At 37.0% G+C, this 21172-nt stretch overlaps 1 protein-coding gene across 23 annotated transcripts in view; it reads right to left on the bottom strand.

The window, feature by feature from the left end:
- Nucleotides 1–21172, bottom strand: part of LOC113056115 (supervillin-like) — an 87840-nt gene that overhangs the window by 46047 nt on the left and 20621 nt on the right. For 15 of the 23 annotated variants that reach the window (XR_003277662.1, XM_026222615.1, XM_026222617.1 and 12 more), the window contains exons 1-3: nucleotides 7310–7526; nucleotides 3203–3263; nucleotides 2604–2689 (exon numbers count right to left, since the gene is read on the bottom strand). Coding sequence is in view for 20 of the 23 variants with exons in the window: in XM_026222615.1 (XP_026078400.1) it covers nucleotides 2604–2689; nucleotides 3203–3263; nucleotides 7310–7364 (202 nt within the window). In the remaining 3 variants the exon portion in view is untranslated. Of the gene's footprint in view, nucleotides 1–2603; nucleotides 2690–3202; nucleotides 3264–7309; nucleotides 7527–17814; nucleotides 17987–21172 lie in introns of those variants that run through there. The other 8 variants (XM_026222634.1, XM_026222636.1, XM_026222630.1 and 5 more) reach the window with 5 other exon arrangements.

The following is a 21172-nucleotide window of genomic DNA, read 5'->3' as shown; positions in this document are numbered from 1 at the left end:
CTACTGTTATCAGCAAATTTACAAAACACACACACAAACAAACAAGGGAAAACAATGTGAACTTCATCCATCAGAAATTAATTATATGTGAAAAGTGGGTGTTATGTGCTAGAATGGGGCCAAATCAAATGCGAGTGTCTTGAAACAAATGTCTAAATGGTTATTTGGCTATAGAGTAAATATCAAATAGTCTGTGTGGCATCAGAGGACAAGGACGATCATTTAAGAGGAACAATGTTATTACATTTTGATTAAAAATTCAACAGACAAACTAAAAGACAAATGTATCTTTTGAATTAAGCACTATAAATAGTTCACAATAAGACCAGGAACATGCACTGACAAATGTTCGATTTTTTTTAAAGCAATAAAAGTGCTTCAATTAAAAAAAAAAAAAAAACATTTATAAAATTCACAAAATCATGTTTACTCATTTTCTGGACTGGCTTACATTACAAACAATTTTACAAAGTATCTTGGCACTCTCTTTCACACATAATTAGGGTTGGGAATCGTTAGAAATTTTCCGGTTCCGGTTCCACCTAACGGTTCCAGTTCTGATTCCGGTTCCATTAAAATCATTAAACAATTATTAAGAAATTAGTGGTGAGGAAAAATGCACAATACTCAACTACTCAATGCTCAATACTGTTTTTTACTTACTGTCAACTTAATTTAAAGGTTGGCTATGTCAAAATTCAACATATATTACAGTGTACAGAAGTAGGGTGGGGTATTTTTTGAAATTTTCTGGTTCGGCTTCTGGTTTCATTTAAATGAACTATGTTTTTTACTATTTTACCTTCACTGAATGTAGCGTTGCTGGAAGGTAGTAAGTAATGTTGAGTAATGCTAGTCCATCAATTAGCATGTGTTTCAAAGTTGATGTTTTTTACACTATCAATAACGTTTTGCTTTTCAAGCAGGAATAAGCTTGTTGGCCAGACACTTGAGACACTTGTTAATTTCCCTAAATTAATGAAATATAAACGGTTAAACTTAAAGTCCCTATTTTACAAATAATAATGCAGTCAGGAGATGGTGTGATACAATGAGTGGTTTCCACATTTTTAAACATTTAAAGTGCATTAAAATAAATATTTTCTATCACGTTATCACTTTTGAAATGACCTGTTACACTAAATAATCTAACCCTCATACTTGCATAACAATAGCAGTCTATTTATTTAGTGGTCCAACCTGAAGCCAGTATGTATATTAATGACATTTTGGGACAAATATAATGCAATTTAGTGGCGGCAGGTGCAGTGCGCTGCCGTTATATGTACAGTCAGACAAAACGATGTGCACAGTTATCAAAGGCGCGAGTGCACATACAGTCATGGGAAACAATGTGTTCGGCAATTAAAGACGGGACAGCGAAACGAGTTTGTGGAATGCGCATCATTGGAATCAATGTGCTCAGTAATTAAAGAGGCAGGGAGGCGTGTCTGTTATTCAGTTCGTGACATCCTTTACGGCAGCGGTTCTCAATTCCAGTCCTCGCACCACACTGCTCTGCATATTTTGCACGTTTCTCTTTGTTAACACACCTGATTCAGATAATCAGCTCGTTGGAAATGAACTCCGTGCATGAACTGTGTTTCAATTGTTCATTGCACCCTACTCCCTGAGCAGGGGAAATCTGTTGAAGTTTACCTCACATCGAAACATTCATTCACTGATTTATGCTGTGCAGCATCTTTAAACATGGACAACTCTGACATCATATACCTCTGTAAATCAATACAATTTATATTCACGTCTTGCGCACTTTAATGCACTTAAGTTTGAACAGAACAAATCTGAAGCGCTAAGAGAAACGTAAAAAATGTGCAGAGCAGTGCGGCGCGAGGACTGCAATTGAGAACCGCTGCTTTATGGGAAAGGCTGAATATTCAGAACACCCGGCGCAAGGCTGCTCACAGCGCTTGGTCACGTGTTGCACCAGAACCGTTTTCGGAACCGAAACGTAGAAATTGCTTACGGTTCCGGTTGTTCTTTTCAAAGAACAAAACCGGTTCTGAATAAGAACCGGTTTTCAGTTCCCATCCCTACACATGTCGTCACATTTTCAGGACCAGTAAAGCAAGCCAACTTATCCAACAACAGGTGGCCCCCAGCAAACCAAATATAGGTCATCAGCATCCCATCCCCCCAACCCAATAACCCCCACGTGTCCAGGAAGCAGACAGTGCTAATTAAAAGAACATACAGTCTTGAAGCAACCTGTGAAATTTTGATCAATGTACCATGGCTAGCATTACATACTTTACCATTTTAGCAGACTGTTGTCATCTAATGTTAATACAGAATGCCTCATGTGACTATATCAGGGACAGACACCCTAAAATTGAGTGCACTTAAGAGCCAGTGATCATTCAATGTTCAAATCCTCCTTGGGATTAAACCTGCTACCTTCGTATTAAGATACTTAACCATTAAGCTAACACACCTCAATTAGAAAAGTGCAGAAGTTAACTGAATTTTGTAGTTTGTGACAGAACTCGTGGTTTCTGGAGTAGTGATTTAAATACTTACTAGTATATGATAGGCAAGATAAAGAACCACAGAGCTGAAGTGTTGATGTATATTGTAATTACCCTTGGGTGTATTTCTCAGCAGACTGACATCTAAATCTTTGTTGAGTCCCTCGTCTTTCTCCTCAAACAAGAACTCTTTCTGGAAGCTGGACAGAAAAAGAAACCAGCATTAAATTTCAATATATTTTGCATATAATGTTTATAACAGAAACAAGAGGCCTCAGAACTGCCTGCTTTTGTTGAAGCAGCACCTAAAAAAGGATCAGAATCTTGGCAGAAATCACACAGTTCCATCCAAAAAATGTGAAATGCAATATCTTCACATACAATTATCATTTTCCACAACTGGAATTTTTTTGTAAGAGTAAGGTTAAGAAATATTTTCCTAACAGCAAATAATGTAACAGCACCATACAGGACTAAAATAATTAGTTGGGAGAATATTTTTTATCATTATTAAAAACGAACATCCAATAACATGAATACATTTGGAGGTACACAATGTAGGTCCTATTAAATTTGTTCAAGCCTTATACAAGATATTTAAAAAGAGTGAATTTCTGTTGGTGTGGATCTTTTACACTGAGCTTATAAAAACACTCAAATCCTAAGTTAAATAAAAATTCTACAAAAGTATAACATAAAAATAAGGCTCTTACCTAAGAGCTCTCCGTTGTAGTTTGGAATGGCCAACTTTAGGGGCTGTTTCTGCTGTGAAGCCTGTGTGCACAAAAAGAGAGCATAGCCTTAAGACTGCTGGTGTCAGGAATGATCAGCAAAAGATGTTTCAAAGGCCCCATATGAAGGCCAGGAATGAAAACAATATCAGTATCAGTATCAATTTCATGAATTGTCAACATGGTGCTGTGACCATAGTTGAGCAGATTTATTTTTGTATGTAAACTGCCTGTATGCTTTTTTAACAGTTTTGTAAGTCAAAGTGTCCACCATGTAAGGCTCAAAGTTGTCTGTTTCTAACCTGCATCCATAATATTACAAAACCTCACAGATCACCTGAAGGGAAATACACTATCATTAATAGCAAGGATATGAAAAGAATACAGCAATGAAGTTATAATGAATTCTTCCAAAAAAAATACTATTATATATTATAAATAAATATTTTAAATAAATAAATAAATAAATTATAAATTCATTTTTTATAATGGGGGCAAATAAATGGGTAACAAAAATCAAAAAAAAAACTTATTACTAATACTTTTAATACTCATTATTAATACTATTATAAATAATACTAATAATAATACTCAAATAAAATAGTTTTGTGTAAAAAAATAATACAATCATCAATTCTGTGTGATAACCAATGACACCAATATGTAATAATGTCTTCAAAAAACGAAGATAAAAAGGCCCCAACAGGTTCCCAACAGTCAGCAGAACGGAGGATTCACTACAGAGGGCCATTATTAACCCCCCTGGAGCCGTGTGAGGGATGCTTTATTACAGATTCCCACACTTTCTTCACATCTTCTGAACGGTTGACAACAAACACCTGCTTACCCCAATTGAAAGGCTTGGAAGAGCAAGGACAATTTTTTGTATAACCCTCTACATTGCAAGTAAATCACTCGCATATGTGCCTAGATCTTCACTCTGGGCGACTTAATGATGTCTTATATTAGCCAATGGCTAATAAATTATCAGATTTTACGCGCCAGTGATTGAGTTGGAGGATAAGTATAAGTTTAGCTCAGATATATGTTCACTCGCCGAACACTCTCTGACTGAGCGCTTCAGAGTTGTATGCACAGCATACCTGTGTTTGATGTACCGTAAACTCTACTGTAAAGGCGACCACTCGCCGTCGCTTTGATGAGAGCAGAGAGAGCGAGAGAGTCTTACATACATGCAGAATTGACGCGCTACATGTAAACGATATACTTTGCTATATTTTCCTGTCAAAATAAAGGAGTTCCTATGATTTTTTTCAGCTTTTAAGTTTTTTCTGGTAGTGGGCAGAGCTAATGCGCAAACGACAATCTCTTGTCCTCTAATCCTTAGTACCATTTAATTCAATGAAATGACTAATACTGGTGTTGTTATCCAGGTGAGGCATCAATTCTATGAATAAGCACATGGACATCTGACAGACTCACAGAGGGATTGGAAGATCAACAGCCTGACCACACATTCTCCCACACAGACCAAAAACCTTTTTTGACATTCAGAAATTCAATATTTAAATATGTTAATCTACAATAAGAACCGTGGTTAGATGAAATTACCTCCTCTCTCAATAAAAACCATCTGAGAAGAGAAAGTGAATGAGAGAGCCAACCAATGGACTCTGTTTTGGTACGGATGGAGTGAGTTTTCACAGCTGGGATGAGTATCTGCTAAAAACATTCCTCATTGCCTAAAAATCTCCTCTCAATTCAGAGTCACAGGGCCAACAGACAAGGCAACATCAACTGGAGGGGGATGGAAAGAGAACTTAAAAACTTGTTGGATGCAACATACAGTGGATTTGTCCTGCTATGCCTGATATAATACACAGATTGTTTTAGCTTCAGCAATGTATTCACAGTAAATGACAGAAGCCCCTTTGTTCTGGAACTCTGCACAGAGGGCATCTTCCTGTACCCTATGTAACCTATGTGTTATTGTTGCATCTGGGATATTTCAACTACAAATCCATTGCCAATTAACCTAAGTACTCATTATGTGCATTACATGGTCTGGTCTTGTTGAGACTGAGAGCACCCACTGCTGACAGACATGCATGAAAATTCACACCATCTTGGCTCCGTGCCCTCTTAAGTACAGATGCTAATCAGACACAGTCAAGTGCAACATTTGAAGCACTTTAAATGGTATGCGTGTTATTCCAAAGGCCTGTGACACACCAACATACCTCTCCGATCTATAACAATCATCATATAGAAGCTGATTGCACTGCTCTGAACCTTTTTCAGGTTAGTTTTATGTTCCAGCATAACACACACCTGTTTTCCAGCACAGTCAATACCACATAATTTGGTGACTGATAAACTTGCATGACTTCAGGGTTCAGTCACTGATATCTGGCATTAGACAGAGTAGAAGCACATGGAGGAGATGCGGCTGAAAAAAGTCACAGCCTGTTTGGTCATATGATGAGATCATAAACTCAATGCTCTCTGGCTTCTATTCACTGTGGTTAATTTCTAAATGTGCCTAAACAGTGACAATGTATGCGAAAATTTATTTAATGATTATTGTATTATTAACTATGAGGAAAGATTAAAATTAAATCGCATTTCAACAAATATAAAAAGTTTGGGTCGATAAGATTTCTTAATGTTCTTGAAGTCTCTTGTGCTCACCAAGACTGCATTGGTTTGATCAAAACTACAGTAAAAACTGTAAAATTGTAAAACATTATAATTTAAAATAATTTATGCATTTGAATATATTTTAAAATGTGATTTATTCCTGTGATGGCAAAGATGAATTATCAGTATCTATTACTTCAGTCATCAGTGGAACATGATCATTCAGAAATCATTCTAAAATGCTGGACTTGGTACAAGACATTTTTCAGTTTTAGTGTTCAATGCCAAAAACAGTTAACAGTTGATTAATATTTGTGGAAGACTTTTTTATTTATTTTTTATTCTTTGATGGACAAAGTATAAAGAACAGTAAAGAGTACCGCAACAGTAAAAATTATGTTAACAGAATATTTTTATTTCAAATAAAGCTTTGGTCAATTTAAATAATCCTTGCTCAAAAGTATTTATACACACACACACAAACTTTTTGCCCCCAAATGTTTTGAACAGTAATGTGTGATCTAATAAATATTGCAATAAGTTGGAACATTTACTTTTCAAGTACAATTAAGAAAGCAAAAGTAACTGAGAACTAATTACTTAAAAATGATCAAATATGAAAGTCAGCCAGTGGAAAACACAGGGCCAAATTGTGACAGTGAGGGGTTATTGTAGCACTCATCTTAACTTATAAAGGATTAGTCTTCAAGAGGAATAGGATTAGTCAGTGTGGACACAGGGAAGTGTGCCATCACTCATATGTGTATGCGTCCAGGAAATCATGAGGTTTATTAATGTTGTTTTATGTTTTAATACTAGCTTAACTCCAAACGTTCTTCAGTGCCTTCAAACGAGTGTAAAACTGTCATTTACTGATTGAAAGACAGAGGAAGATCTTAAGAGTCTTAAATGAGACAGCTGGTGTCTAAACTCCAGGAAAGGGCGAATTAGGTGACGGGGAATCTCTAAAAACCATTTATACATTTACACATTAACCTGCATTTACATTTAAAGCAGTCAGAACGCTGACTATTACGGGATTCTTTCACTATGATCAAAAACAAATTAAATATTTGAATGAAAACGACAAATTATAATTAATTTTGATGCACAAAATGTCCAAAAGTGCTTTGCTAGTCACAGACACCTGCTATAAATGTACCAAATGCACCATTTAAGACGACGCAGGATAAAAGCATGTGGAGTTGCACAAGAACAGAGGCCATAACAAAACCATTAACAGGCAATACCTCAAGTCAAATTCTCTGCAGAATTTAAACAATTAAAAACATTTGCATCTAAAAGCACAAATGCATGGAAAAGACAGTGCTTATTTTGCTTTAAAATGCCTCAATTCGCTTCAATTTGAGTCAGCAAGTTCCTTGTCCTGAATACGTCTGTCCTTGGAGGCTCTAGTACCATTAGGATTCAAGCAGACATGTGGTAGGCCTGTCCAATCCCGTCCCACCCCAACTGCCATTTACTCACCTTGGCACAACTTCACATGGTTGATATAGTTGGAGATCCAAGGATTCCGGTACATATTGATTAAATAAAATGAGGGGTGGACGACAGATAAGAAAAGAAAAAGACCAGAAAGGAGGGGTAGGGGGTTGTTGAGGACCAAAGAGAGGAGGAAAATAGGAGAGCGTGAGAGAGAGGACTGCAGAAAGGCAGCAGTGTCTGAACTGCAAGGTGATGCAGAGTCAGCTGCAGCAGTCCTGGGACAGCCAGAGAAGGGAGGTGGAGAGAGAGAGAGAGAGAGAGAGAGAGAGACTGTGAGAGGAGGAGGAGAACAGTATCTCCTCAACACTATGACACTATGCTGACGAAAAGCCTTTTGCTGTCTGTGTGAATTCTGCTAAATGTTAGCAAGTTAACTCCAGTGCTAATGCTGCTCACTGCTAATCAGATTAACAATACTGAGGCTGGGGGATGAGGGGAAAGAGACATTTAAAGAAAGGTACGGCTGAATTTTAGCAGTTGCATACAGTTGAAAGGGTGAGAAAGGAACTCAAAGGTGTCTCTAAGGAACTAGAAATTCCACCCATCTCTGAGCAATGACATATGTGTGGTACTGAGAGAAAGAAAGAGAATGGAAAAGCAAGATCTCTGTCACGAGGAACCTAACTTGCCAAGTCATATTGTTGTGCTAAGTGCTCAAAGGAGGGACAAAATAATTGGCGATATGTGTAGCAGAAAAATAATTTGATTAATGGACTCATCACCAGGCTTTCTGCTCTGTCTTCCAAATATCAACAGCTGTGTGTTAAATAGGTTTAGATTTTTTAAATTTACTATCCTAGTCCCTGTGGTGTAAGGAGGAAAAAAAAACTTCCTTGCTTTAGTTTCTTCTCAGGAATACCAATGGGTCTCAAAAGAATGACTCTCTCTGACCAAGCACACTTGTTAGCTCTGGGGTTCAAATGGGATAAAATATCCAAACCAGAAGCCAAACTCAGAAATTCTTGTGAAATAAAGTCACCCATCTGTGAGGAAGACACTTACTGCTGAAGAATGGAGGAAAAGATTACAGTGTAAAGAGAGAGAGAGAGAGAAGAAAAAAAACATGGACAGATGATGGACAGTTGAAGAAGGCTAAAGAATCTTAAGTTACAATTTTATATTTTATGTGCTGTAATATTACAATTTCAAATTACTATCATCTATTTAAATATATTATTTATTTTTTCAAGTTCAAAAGAAAAGCATTTATTTTTACTAGAAATATTTTGTAACATTACGAATGCCTTTACTGTCCCCTTTGGTCTATTTAATGCATCCTCAAAGGATTATTGGCTAATCTCCACATAAGTGAGTGTAGTTCAGACTGCTGTCCAATAGGGCGATGAATGACTGATTGAGAGATTGAACTTCATGTATGTAGGTAATCAAGTTGTACCAGGTCATTAAAACAGGCTACTGCATGAAAAGCTAAATAAGTAAATATTTATGATGTCAACATCCATAATATAGCAGAGCCTTAGAGTCAACCCAGTTGTATTAACTAAACCTGGACAGACCATATTCTGCTGTTGTGAGAATGCTGCCAAACTGAGTAACATTATAAATGAGCTATATCTGAAACAATAATGCATTAAAAAAATGGGCACTGTGTCACAAAAAAAAGGACAGAGGGAGGTGGTATGAAGATGAAAAGACATTGGAAAATGAGAAACAGGCCAGTGTGGAACAGAGGGAGAGTAGACAGCAGTGGAGAAAACTAAACCTCTGTGTGCATTCAAGCAAGCAGGCATTTAAGCACTCGTGTACATGCAGAATGGCATTTGCCTTGCACTATTTCTGGCCTATTATACTGACTGCAATGTTTCCACTGCAATACTGATTCTCATAGACAACCAAACAAACATCCTTCAAGAATGTGTCAGTAGCCAGGTTTCCATCAAATGTTTTTTTTTTTGCAAAATAAATAAATAAATAAGACTCCTGGGTCTCTTAAAATTAACATCAAAAATGCAAACATCAAAAATAAACATTTTATTATTACTCATTGTTTCTCTGTCTGTACATGTACTGTGAACAACGACAAGAAAGTTGACAGATGAATTAAGTGCATTTAAGTGCATTCAGTTGGGGTTTTAAATAAAGCATTTTCTGAGATGCACATTGAACACATAAAACATTCATTTAATTTATCTTTTAATTATTGAAAATTAACTTAACTTTTTGGTAAACAAAAGGGATTTACTATTATAAATAAAACATGGAAGAAATGTTGTGTGATTAAACCATAAAAAAAAAAGTTAGATTTTTTCTTTTTTAGTAGTAGGCTATGTACATTCTGCTGAACAATAGTCTTTAAAGGGGGGATGAAATGTTAGTTTTCACTCAATATCCTGTTAATCTTGAGTACCTATAGAGTAGTACTGCATCCTTCATAACTCCAAAAAGTCTTTATTTTTATTATATTTATAAGAGAAAGATAGTCTGTACCGATTTTTCCCGGAAAAACACGAGCGCCTAGAGGCGTGACGTGTGGGCGGAGCTAAAGAATCACAAGCGCCAGTAGGCTTTTGCGTTGAGAGCATGTGGAAGCTGTGACACAGATCCAGAGGCTGAAATTTATGTAGTATGTACTGAAACTGTATATTTGCTTAGCGGTTTTGGAAAATGACTAAGTTCCACTTTATGTCGTCTTTTTTTTTTTTTTTTAAGCTGTACATGTGGAAAGTGCAGTTTGATGACAACATCGCATGTTGTTTACTTGATGTGCTCACGCGCTGATTGCTAAGTTAACAACACAGAGATATTTGAAGCAGTTTTACTCACTGCCTGCGGTTCCAACACACGATCGTGACCCTTTTTCGTTGGGACTGCATTAAGAAATAAACGATGTGCAAATCCGGCGTCAAACTGGGCCTTGTTTGTAAAACAAGCATTTTCGAAATGCAGGGAACAAACAAAAACACCTGCACAACTCTGTTGATGCTTCGTAAAAATAAACTCCATCCACTGGTCCCTTAATGCTGTTTCTCTTTTGTTGCCCTGGCAACCAAAAACACACTTCTTTTGTGACATTTCGCGATGCTCTCGCTCTGATCAGTGAAGTCTGTTGTGCTCTCAGTGCTCTGCTATATGGGAACGCGCGCTCTTCCGGCAGAAGTGCCTTAGGACCCATATAAGGAAATTCCACTCCATCTAACGTCACACAGAGCCATACTCGAAAAAAACTTTCCGAAACTTGTGACAAACCGGAAGAGGTTTTTTTGGAACAAAAATACCCCTTCAAATGTACAACTTAATTTTTGAAACTTTGTCCATGTTTAACATGGGAATCCAACTCTTTAACAGTGTAAAAAACTCAGTATGCATGAAATAGCATTTCACCCCCCCCTTTAAGCGGACTTTTATTTTGATGGGTTGGCATACCTTTACAGTTCTGTGTATGTGATGTGACGCTAGTTTCACTCAAATCAAACAGTCAAATGCTCATGAAGTGACTGTCAGAGCAGTTCTGGAGATGTTATTAATTTGTTCATGTCCTTATTTAGTGAGACCGCAGACGCTGAAATTACCGCGAGCGTCACGTGCGCTTCTGCTCCATTCATTAACAGAGACACGCAGAACATGCAGGATTCATATTTAAATAGACTGTTCCAGTGCAATGACCTATTTTTGATTAATTCATTCAAAATTCCGTGTCATTCCTCGTTAAACTGTAAATTCCGTTTTTATGATTGGATTCCGCGATTCCCTCCGCATTTTCTGCATCGCGGAAATCATAGGGCCTTAGTTGTGGTATGCCAGCTCTATCTTGCAATGGACACACGCCATTGATGCTTGATCATCAAGTAAATAGTTTATAACAAGGTATACATTTAAAAAAACAACAACAACAAGACAATAAATATTTTATTTATAATAAATATAAATAATTTTAAGTAGGCTTATGCAATTTAATATTGATAATAATAGGCTATATAATTAAGTTTTGCTTCAAATGGATAAAGGACAGGCTACTAGCCTATATAATTTATGCAATGTAAATTAAAATAAATGAAATTAAAATAATAATTATATATAAATAATAACGATATAGGTGGAAATTATGTATGGAAACAGCTCAAGGGCAATTTTTTTTTTTTTGCAATACAGCAAAACTTGGGGGGGTCATCACACAAACCTTTCTGTCTGTAAAAGGCTAGTTGGATGGATTTTTTTTTATGCATATTCTCTGTCGATAACTTGGCTAATTAGTGTCTCAAGTGGCCAGAAAAATCAGCTGCTGTTTTTCTTGACACAATCCCAGAGCCACTTCAAGATATGGAGCAACAGTATCTGATGGAGATCAGACTTAATCACAGACCATGATTAGAAAATCAAAGACATACCATAGACTGAACTAATACCTAAAATAATCAGCACTTGAGTCCCCGTCAGGATCTAAAAGTCAGAAAAGGGATGACATCACCACGTGACTCTTGAGGAGGGCATGTGCACTGCCATGTCATTACAAAAAATGTAATCTACCAATTCCTCAGAGACTGGTTTGGTTTCTCAGATGACAAATAGCACAAATATGACATCATCCCTTGATCCAAGACACTCCATCTAATGACACAGTCTCATGCACATGTTCTCAGTATTTACAGCTCAAACTGTTGGGCTTGGTTTTACACCATCTGCACGCTATAGTAGTAAATAAAGATTGAAATGGTAGATGGTGACACAAATCAAGTGTAATTTTAAGCCAAAAGGCCATGCAGAGGGTCTAAGCTTAAATCTAGAGCAAAAACAAAAAATAAAACCTTTTGTTAACCTAAGATTTGTTTCCTGTGTACCAGAAATGTTCATAAATCAAAGCAAAGAGACATGGCCACAGTTTTGGTTTGCTGAATTTTAGTTTAAGCATTTACAATCTACCAAACATAACTTTTAGACGTCCCAGGGCAGGCAAATAAACAGATAATAAATTAATGGGGTTTCACATTTAAAAATTAAGAGTATGGATGGTTCAAATTTGATCGGTAGAAAACTAAACCAAAGATGCTGTGTTTCTGGGCTCTCTTAAAGTTAACATGCTATTACCCAAGTTCACCTAGTCCTGAAAATGGCCCAGATTTCCCCACATATCAACTTTCAGACGGTCCCATGCCAGAAATACAAAACCTGGCAAGGAGTTCAAGCTGCTGTCTGCTAAATAAAACCAACCAAGTCTGAAATATTCTCCATAAATATTTTCCATTTTATTATTTTCTGAAAAAAGAAAAACCCTGTAAAACCCTGAAGGTGCTGCCTTATCTATTGCTGAATTATATGAAGAAAGATTAATTGCATCTCTTTAGATGGGTATCTGTCATCATCTTTGCTGTTTGAATGTTAGATTAAGAGAGTCAGATTTCCAGCAGTGCTGGGCCTCAGAAATATGACTATAACATTTTCCTTGCTACATTCAGAGTTGAAGTAGAATAACCTTACCACAGCCTACAGATCCAAGGTAACTCATTTGGCGGATGCAATTTAGGTTGCTGTAATGAGACTCAAACATAAAGGATCAATGCTAAACTAAATGACGAACATCTATAAAATGATGTGTGAATTGATTAAAGGCTGGAAACTTAGGCACATCCATTTATGTTAAGGCTACAGAACCTGAATCATTAAGCAGAATGGGAATAATATGCAAAAGGAATCATTCTGCATCAGTGAATCAATACTTCACTTCACCCCTGTAACTGATGTAACAGAATTAAATCTCAGATTGTAACACAGAAGAATGAACGAATGACCCATAGCTGCATTCTGCACCATTCAACCATTATGACCACAGTGCTTGATATATAAGCAAGTCCTGAGATTTGGAGGTGACTGGTAAACAATCATGGAGTCCTGTTTCAACCGCTCATTGGTCACCTGATTTGGGTCAGTACTATGCAGCAGGATAAGGTCAGAAACTTGTCCACTCATTCCACATCACATTTACCTAAAATTACCACTCCCACCCAGCTCTGACCTAAAAAGGGAATGTGTTTTCTGAGTGGCTGACTCTGGGCCACCGCTTTTGTCTTTACCTTGTCTGTATGGCTGAGCGGTGTCAATGATGTGACTGTACCATTATTCTGGAAGCAAAAGAAGGATGTGTGCGTGTTGTGTTTGTGTATATCTGTGTCCAGTGCATAACCCTCACAGAGTATCTAGGGCACCAATTACAAGTCACCTTCTAAAGAAAGCCAACAGTTTCAGTCATGGCTTTCAAACCCAGCTTATAGAAAATATAAACAAGTGCCGTATGTATAGTATATTAACAAACAGAACACAATACTCACACACAGGAAAAAAAAAATATGTAATAGATCATACATATGTATGATTTGATATCATATATATTAGAGCTGCAACTAACAATATTTTTTTCTGTCGACTAATCTAACGATATTTATTCAGATTAGTCGACTACTCTAACGATTATTTTTATTACAATAAATAATTAATCTAATGTTCTTTTTTGATTAGCTAATGAATCCTTTGGATAACTTTACAAGAAAATGTAAGTACAACTTCTAATCAAATATTTCAACCTTTATTCATTTTCAAACAATGTGGTTGAAGTTTTTACAGTATACAAAAATAAAGAGGCAAAGAAGATTATAGCGCTTTTAATTAAACCACAGTAGCCACAAATTTACAGTTGTCTGAGACGTCATGAAATGTTATTTAGCATCACAAACCATAAAATGTAAACTGTTGTCTCGTGGTGCGCTCTCTTTTAAGGGGCCGTTCACATATCGCGTCTTTTGCGTGCTCAAGTTCGTTATTTCCAATGTAGGTGTGCTGTATGCGTGCTCATAATGGAAGCGACACAGTCGCGACACGCACGGGAAAACAGGCACGTCCGCACCGCATCGAGTTAAAAACATCTCAACTTTTCAGAATACAAGCGCAACGTGGGTCATGTGACAAGAACTAACCAATCAGTTTCATCCTTTCCCGTAACAACGTTGAAAGCTCAGCTAAGATGAAGTAACTGCTGATCATAGCTGTTTATGGATTGCCATTTCGAAATAAATTTAGTAGCAGAGCTACTGCAAGCGATTTTTAGTGCTGCAAATCCATTTATCCTTTGCTGAAATTTCCGCGTCTTCGTGGAGAGAGCACGTGATGGTTGCTTAGCAACAGCAGACATCCCAGGGGCGCAACTGCCCAAGCGCTTTGGAAAGTAGGAGAAAGCGACACGACTAGCAATTTCCATGCATTTTTAGGCGCGATATTTGAACGGCCCCTAACGCGTGTTCGAAACCCACACCAACACAGACTTTATTCTTTATTTTATCCTTACTTCAGCCGCTACGGGTGATCAAACCAATAACTTGTAATCTTTACAAGAATATCAGAATCATGCAATGAGCAAGTCTGCATTTGATTAGACACTTAATAATATCACATCAGTTTGTGCTTTTAGAATCGCCGAATCTGCTGCAGTCGTTCCATCACATCTGCAGTAGAGACCTGAACCAGGAAGTTAGTCGCCAGATCACACGGTAACCAGTTAAACCGTAACACCGGAGAGCGCCAGGATGTTTTCGTCTGAAGTGTTCGTGCATTGCAGTTGTGCTGCCGTGGTACACCATATCGGTTTTTCAAATGGCCATTTTATTTGACCTCTGTTTGAAGTATTCCCATACTTTTGATAACAGTGGTCTCTGTTTTTGTGATTGAATGCAACTTTCGCCATTCCCAGTATGTCATTACGCGAGATGTAAACAGTGTGATTGATTTATATTTATCAAGGAATCCTGAAAAAAAAGCATCATGATTTTTTACAAAATAAAACATAATAATAGCACATCAGTTTTCAACATTTCTAATAAGAAATGCAACAAATCAGCATATTGGAACGATTTCTGAAGGATCACGTGAAACTGAAGAATGGAGAGATGGCCTCTAAAAATTCAGCTTTGCTCGTTTCCGGTCACAAAAATAAATTACAGTTTAAAATATATTCAAATAATAATAATAAAAAAAGTTATTTTAAACTGTAATAATATTATTTCACAATATTACTGTTTTTGCTTTCTTTTTGACAAAAACAAATTAAGCCTTGGTGAGCATAAAAGAGTTTTTCAGGGTTCCCACACCTTGGTTAACTACAAATTTAAGGACCTTTCCAGGTCCAGCAACCTCAAATTCAAGGACTTAATGTGTGTACGTAAGAAGCTTTGTCAACTTAACTTTATCAAAAAGCATCCCAAATAGGGCCGGCGCGTGCCTATAGGCGAACTAGGCAGCCGCCTAGGGCGGCAGCTCAGCCAGGGCGCCAAGAGAGTGAGAAGGTGAGAGAGAGAGAGAGAGAGAGAGAGAGAATTATTAATTTATTTGTTTGTTTCACATAGGTTACAATTATCGCACTTCAACAGAATTTTTTAGTAGCTATAAATAAATAAAAAACTTTTACATTTCGAATAAAAATTCCCACCCAGCAGCGCCCTACTAGTAGGTCTTTATGCATGCAAAATACTTTAATGTATATTCAAAAAAGTCAAAACGAATAAAATTATCTGGTCATGAGTAATCGCCTCCGTGGAAGAGCGCTTTTCGAAGCTCAGACCATGGGCGCGTATTTGGATTTTTATATGACATCGCATCTCTCAGCAAAAAAGAAAAATACAGTAGGCCTAGTTCTTCGGGATTGCTTAGGACTGGAAAAGACCCTGACTCATGGAGGCTCGCGGGATGTTGATGGGCATGAATTGTTTGAAGAGCTTACTGCTTTGGGCAGACGCCTGGTTGCTGGATCTAAACCACTGGATGCACTTAAATTCATCCGTGAAAAAGGAATGGAAAACAATTTTCCAAATGTTTGTGTAGCATTGAGAGTGCTTCTCACTCTCCCCGTCACTGTGAGATCTGGAGAACGCAGTTTCTCAAAGCTTAAACTGATAAAAATTTTAAGGAAGAGAATACAATGCTGAATAAAGTCGTAGTTTTTGTCATTTTTGGACCAAAATGCATTTTAGATGCTTCATCAAATTCTAACTGACCCGCTGATGTCGCATGGACTACTTTGAAGATGTTTTTATTACCTTTCTGGACATAGACTGTACACCGTACAGACAGTTTCAATGGAGGGACTGAAAGCTCTCGGACTAAATCTAAAATATCTTAAACGGTGTTCCGAAGATGAACGGAGGTCTTACGGGTTGGCAACGATGTGAGGGTGAGTCATTAATGACATAATTTAAATTTTGGGGTGAACTAACCCTTTAAGACAGATAATGTGTCGTTAGACAGTTAAGCTTCGCTAAAACTAGAGCAGGTATATTTAACATTGGGTTAGTTAATTTACATCAAACACACAGCCTGTCATACTATTAAGGACTACAAATACTTATCCAATGGAAAATAATATTGCACTGTAGAAATGGAGTTAAAATATTTACATAGCTTAAAAGCTTTTCCAGCAGTACAGAATGTGTTTTCATGTCCTAACCACATCTAACTGCATATGGATACAAGCAAAAAATCCTAATTTCCTCTTCTGGCCTCATGTTATACAAAAAATATTGTTTGTAATGTGTATCTGTCATTTGTGGGGGTCTATTTTGGTCAGAGAAGTGATGGAGAGAGAGCAGGTGGGGACACTGGACAGCTGTTGAGCATGAGGCTTCGTTATTTAGGCTTACCGTCCACACACATGTACACATAAACACACCATTAAAGGATGAACAACTCAGCAACAGAAAGTGGTCAGAAAAACACTGTGGCTGTGATTAAAACTTAAGGTCAATGACTTTGCAGGCAGGGTTTTTTTGTTTTTGTTTTTACACAAAAGCACCTCCTAATAAAACAGGCTTTCAAAGCACATGTCTAATGATAGCTTTAAAATATATATTGTGGTCACAAATTGAGAATGTGTTTCCTCTTAGTAATTTGTACCCACGTTGTACTAATACTTCACTTGTTTTAATTCAATTAAACCGAGGGAACAGATTAGAAAAACCACTTAATAAAACAAGGGAATGAATGACTACATTCATCCATTCTTAATTCATTTCTATGATTTAACTAAAAATAAAATGTAAAAATTTTTAATTAAATATAAATGAATTAAATAATAAATTAGTAAAAAGAAGGGAAAAATTCTTAATTCGTGGCCAATCTCAAACCAGATGAAGATATCTATAATAGGTAGAATGTTACGCAAAACTCTTTATATATTATTTAGCTTTCAAACTTATCCTATATTATGCCATGGACACTGCTCAGTCTCTCTGAAGTCTCAGTCACTGATACTGACCCACTTTACATACAGTAAAAAAAAAAAAAAAAAAAAAAAAAAAAAAAAAGATACAAGCATTTTGGTTTCATCTAACATACACAGACTAAATCATGCAGGACAACACACAATTCATTAAAATTACATGTTTTTTTATATTTTACCATTCATAAACTCTCCAAAACTTTAAATAACAGAACAATTATCAGAATGAAAAAGGAAAGAAAAAAAAAAGACCAAATGTGTCCAAATAACTTACTGTAGCAGTAATGCTTGTATCAGATGTACCTCACTGGGGAAAGTGGACTACGGTCACTGCGTTTAAATCATGAAAGGGTTAAATAAAGTAATGCAAAGGACAGACGTATTCACTGCTCTTCAGAAAAGATGTATCAGCTCTGGGTAAGGTCAGAGAGCGAACAAGCAACAGGAAGAGGGGAGGACAGCAGAGGGCCATGTGGTACTGGCACACACACACACACACACAAGCACACCTTCACTGTCAATCACACCCCCTCTACAGGAGAACTGTTTGGCAGCTAAAGATTCATGTCAAAACAGACATCAGAGGTTTTCAAATATAGCACGGTGCTTTCCCACCACAGCCAAGCCATCGCAGGCCTCACAGAGCGGGCAGGCAGTAGATTAGAGGAAACGTGATCCTGTGCCATGAAAGCACAAGGACAAAGTGAAGTCTGACACACTGACGTGATGTGTTAGTGAGCTAAAGCATGCATGCAGATCACAGTAATATAAGAATGGAATGAAACATAGCAGGGATTCTAGGTTTTATAAGGAGACTAGTCTAGATGCATCAGTTGTCACTGGTCACTCTCTCTATGTGTCTTCTGTTTTTGTGATCAGCAATATTTTTTATGTTTTTGATGTGCCTCTTATGCTTAGCATATCAGTATCAATTTGATTACAAATATAATTTAAAAATATCCACTTTCATTTTTATATAATTTTAAAAGAAATGTATGTCTATGTTGTTGGGCAAAGCTGAATTTTCAGCAGCCATTACTCCAGTCCAGTGTCACATGATCTTTCAGAAATCTTTATAATATGCTTACTGGTGAAACATTTCTTATAATTTTTGTGGAAACCAGGATCATTTTCTCAGTATTCTTTTATCTAGACAAAGTCATAGGGGTATATTGGGAAGTTTGATCGGCGGTCTCTATAAAGGCCAATCTCATAAATTGACCTCAAGCTGACGACACGCCTGCCGTGAGACGTTTGGCATGCCATGCAGCGGCACTGTCTCAATCTCTGTCCGACGCAGGTAAAATAATTATACTGCTGAAGGCATACAGTAATATATTTGGTAATGTTTATTTGGCGGCCCATCACAATATCAAAACTGACCTCCACAAATAGATTTTCCAAAAGGCTTTGAAGAAACACAAGTACTGCACATGTCAAAGTCTATACCTGGTGCGGGTGTTTTTATATCACTGCATTTCTGAAGGAAACCAACTATCTTTAGAAAATTATGGATGCCATTTTTATTTCATCTTGCCTGTAATGCCTGAGCAGCGTTTGTGAGTGCAAGCTCAGCGCTTATTTGATTACATCCGTTACTGGAGAAACCGGCTATCTCTCCTGCACTACAAGCTCCTCCTGCTGGCAGATAATTCATTTGCATATATGCCTCCACAAACAGAGCGCAAGTCTGTGGGAAACACTGAGAAGGTGAGGCACAATTAATTGTTCTTTATTGAATAACTTACAATGAAGTTTAAAACTTTGTGAGAATTCCACAAACAGTGTGAATGAATCACAACACGCTCGCTCTCTCTCTCTCTCTCTCTCTATCTCTCTCTCAAAATACACAAATGGCTACAAATCATCACATCACATCACACCATAAGTGAGCTGCAAACTGTGAAGTTGACACAGGAATTGTCATTTGCACAATTAAGACAGTGTTGCATCTTCACTAAAGTTTATAATTTGCATTTCTTTTTAAGTCTTGCCAGTTTTTAAAGCATTCAGCACTCATGCGCTCTCCTAGAGACGATGCACTCATGCACAAAACGCACGAACATAAGGCCGCCTCGCACAGACCTCACAAAATCAGGCTTGTGCTGTGTTTAAGCTATTGTGCACCAATTGCCCCACTGTAAAAACAAAAATGCACTGCATGATCAAACTTTAGGGTAATTATATATTTTTGAAAAAAATGGCTAAAAGATACCCCTCCTCCACCTCTCGAAAAAAAATAAAAAATAATAATAATTCCCCCCCCCAAGAGTCACCTATAGGAAAAGATCTTCAAAAAGATCGGTATCAGTGATCGACCGTTGGCTCCAAACATCCCTGATTGGGTGCACCGTTAGTAGGATGAAAGTAAAAAAAAAAAAAATAATAAAAATAGCATTTATTAGAAAAACATTTTTTCCATGCTTATAAATGTCCAAATTGTCTATTACTAATGTTTTTATTAATAGGAACTTGCTAGGAAGATAAATGGCTTTTTGCTCCTAATTTCAAAGTGGCGACCTAAATTACTAGACTGGAACTTACTGCTGCAATAAAAAATAAAAAATGTTAATTTAAAAATCTGCTGCCTTTTACAAAGCAATGTGTGTAAAACATTGTGAAAGGAAGATATCCAATTTGTTTCCTCTCTAAACAAAACCAATGTGCTGCATACACTAAACCAAGAGAGAGATTTCTGGAGATAACATGATGACAGAGTGCAGGACAGAGTCTAGGTGTCAGCGTGAGATAAAACAGATCATGGCTGTTTGAGATTAATGCATTCTGTAAGAGTGAGGGGTAGAGAGGAACAGCAACTTAGTGCTTGAGACCGAAAAAAAAAGTCAGGATCCTCACCTGTGCTGAGCTCCTGAAAGAGTCCAGAGCTCCACCTAGTGCCCCTTCTCAAACCCTCTCATACACATTTACAAATGTTCTTTTTATTTCTCGATCATGTTCATAATGCACTTATGCAATCAAATCAAGTAAACAATTGGTCAGTAACCTTTGAGAAAAGTAGTTAACTTCAGACTGAATTAGTCAACAGGCTGGGCATTTATCCAGCATTTTACAACTAACTTAGATTGTTTGTGCGCAGAACTATTGGAAACACCCTCAATATGATAAATGATTTAAAATTAATTTGTATGAAGTATGTCCCCTCATGTAGATAGTAGACCTGTGTTTGTCTTTGATGTCACTGGTGTAGATTTCATTGAACAGTATTTAAACCGATGATGATTTTATTCAACTGGGTAAGTTCAGTTTTTCAAATTCATTTGAGTTTTTGTCCAAACACTTCGACCGTGACATGCTGCAGGACATTTTTCAGTCAACTGTTTTCCATTTTGTGGAGTTTCACTAAATGACCCCACCCACTGCGAAATCTCATTGGACCAAAATGCCATGCCTCTTTATATAAAATAATTAAATATTATTAGATTGCATTTTGTCACTATCCAATAAGACATTTTCAAGTTCAGTCCAATAACTGCAGTGCTGTATCCAACTAGTAAATAAGGAAATAACCAGAAATATTAAAATGAGCAAAAACAATGTCCCTGACATAAACAATAACACTCAGTCACTGCATAACAAACTACTTGTTTGTGCACACAAACTGGTTTTAAAAA

Source organism: Carassius auratus, chromosome 37 (genome assembly GCF_003368295.1).
Source record: "Carassius auratus strain Wakin chromosome 37, ASM336829v1, whole genome shotgun sequence".
Classification (NCBI taxonomy): Eukaryota; Metazoa; Chordata; class Actinopteri; order Cypriniformes; family Cyprinidae; genus Carassius; species Carassius auratus.
Note: the sequence above shows the minus strand (reverse complement) of the source record. Positions and strands in the feature narration are given on the sequence as shown.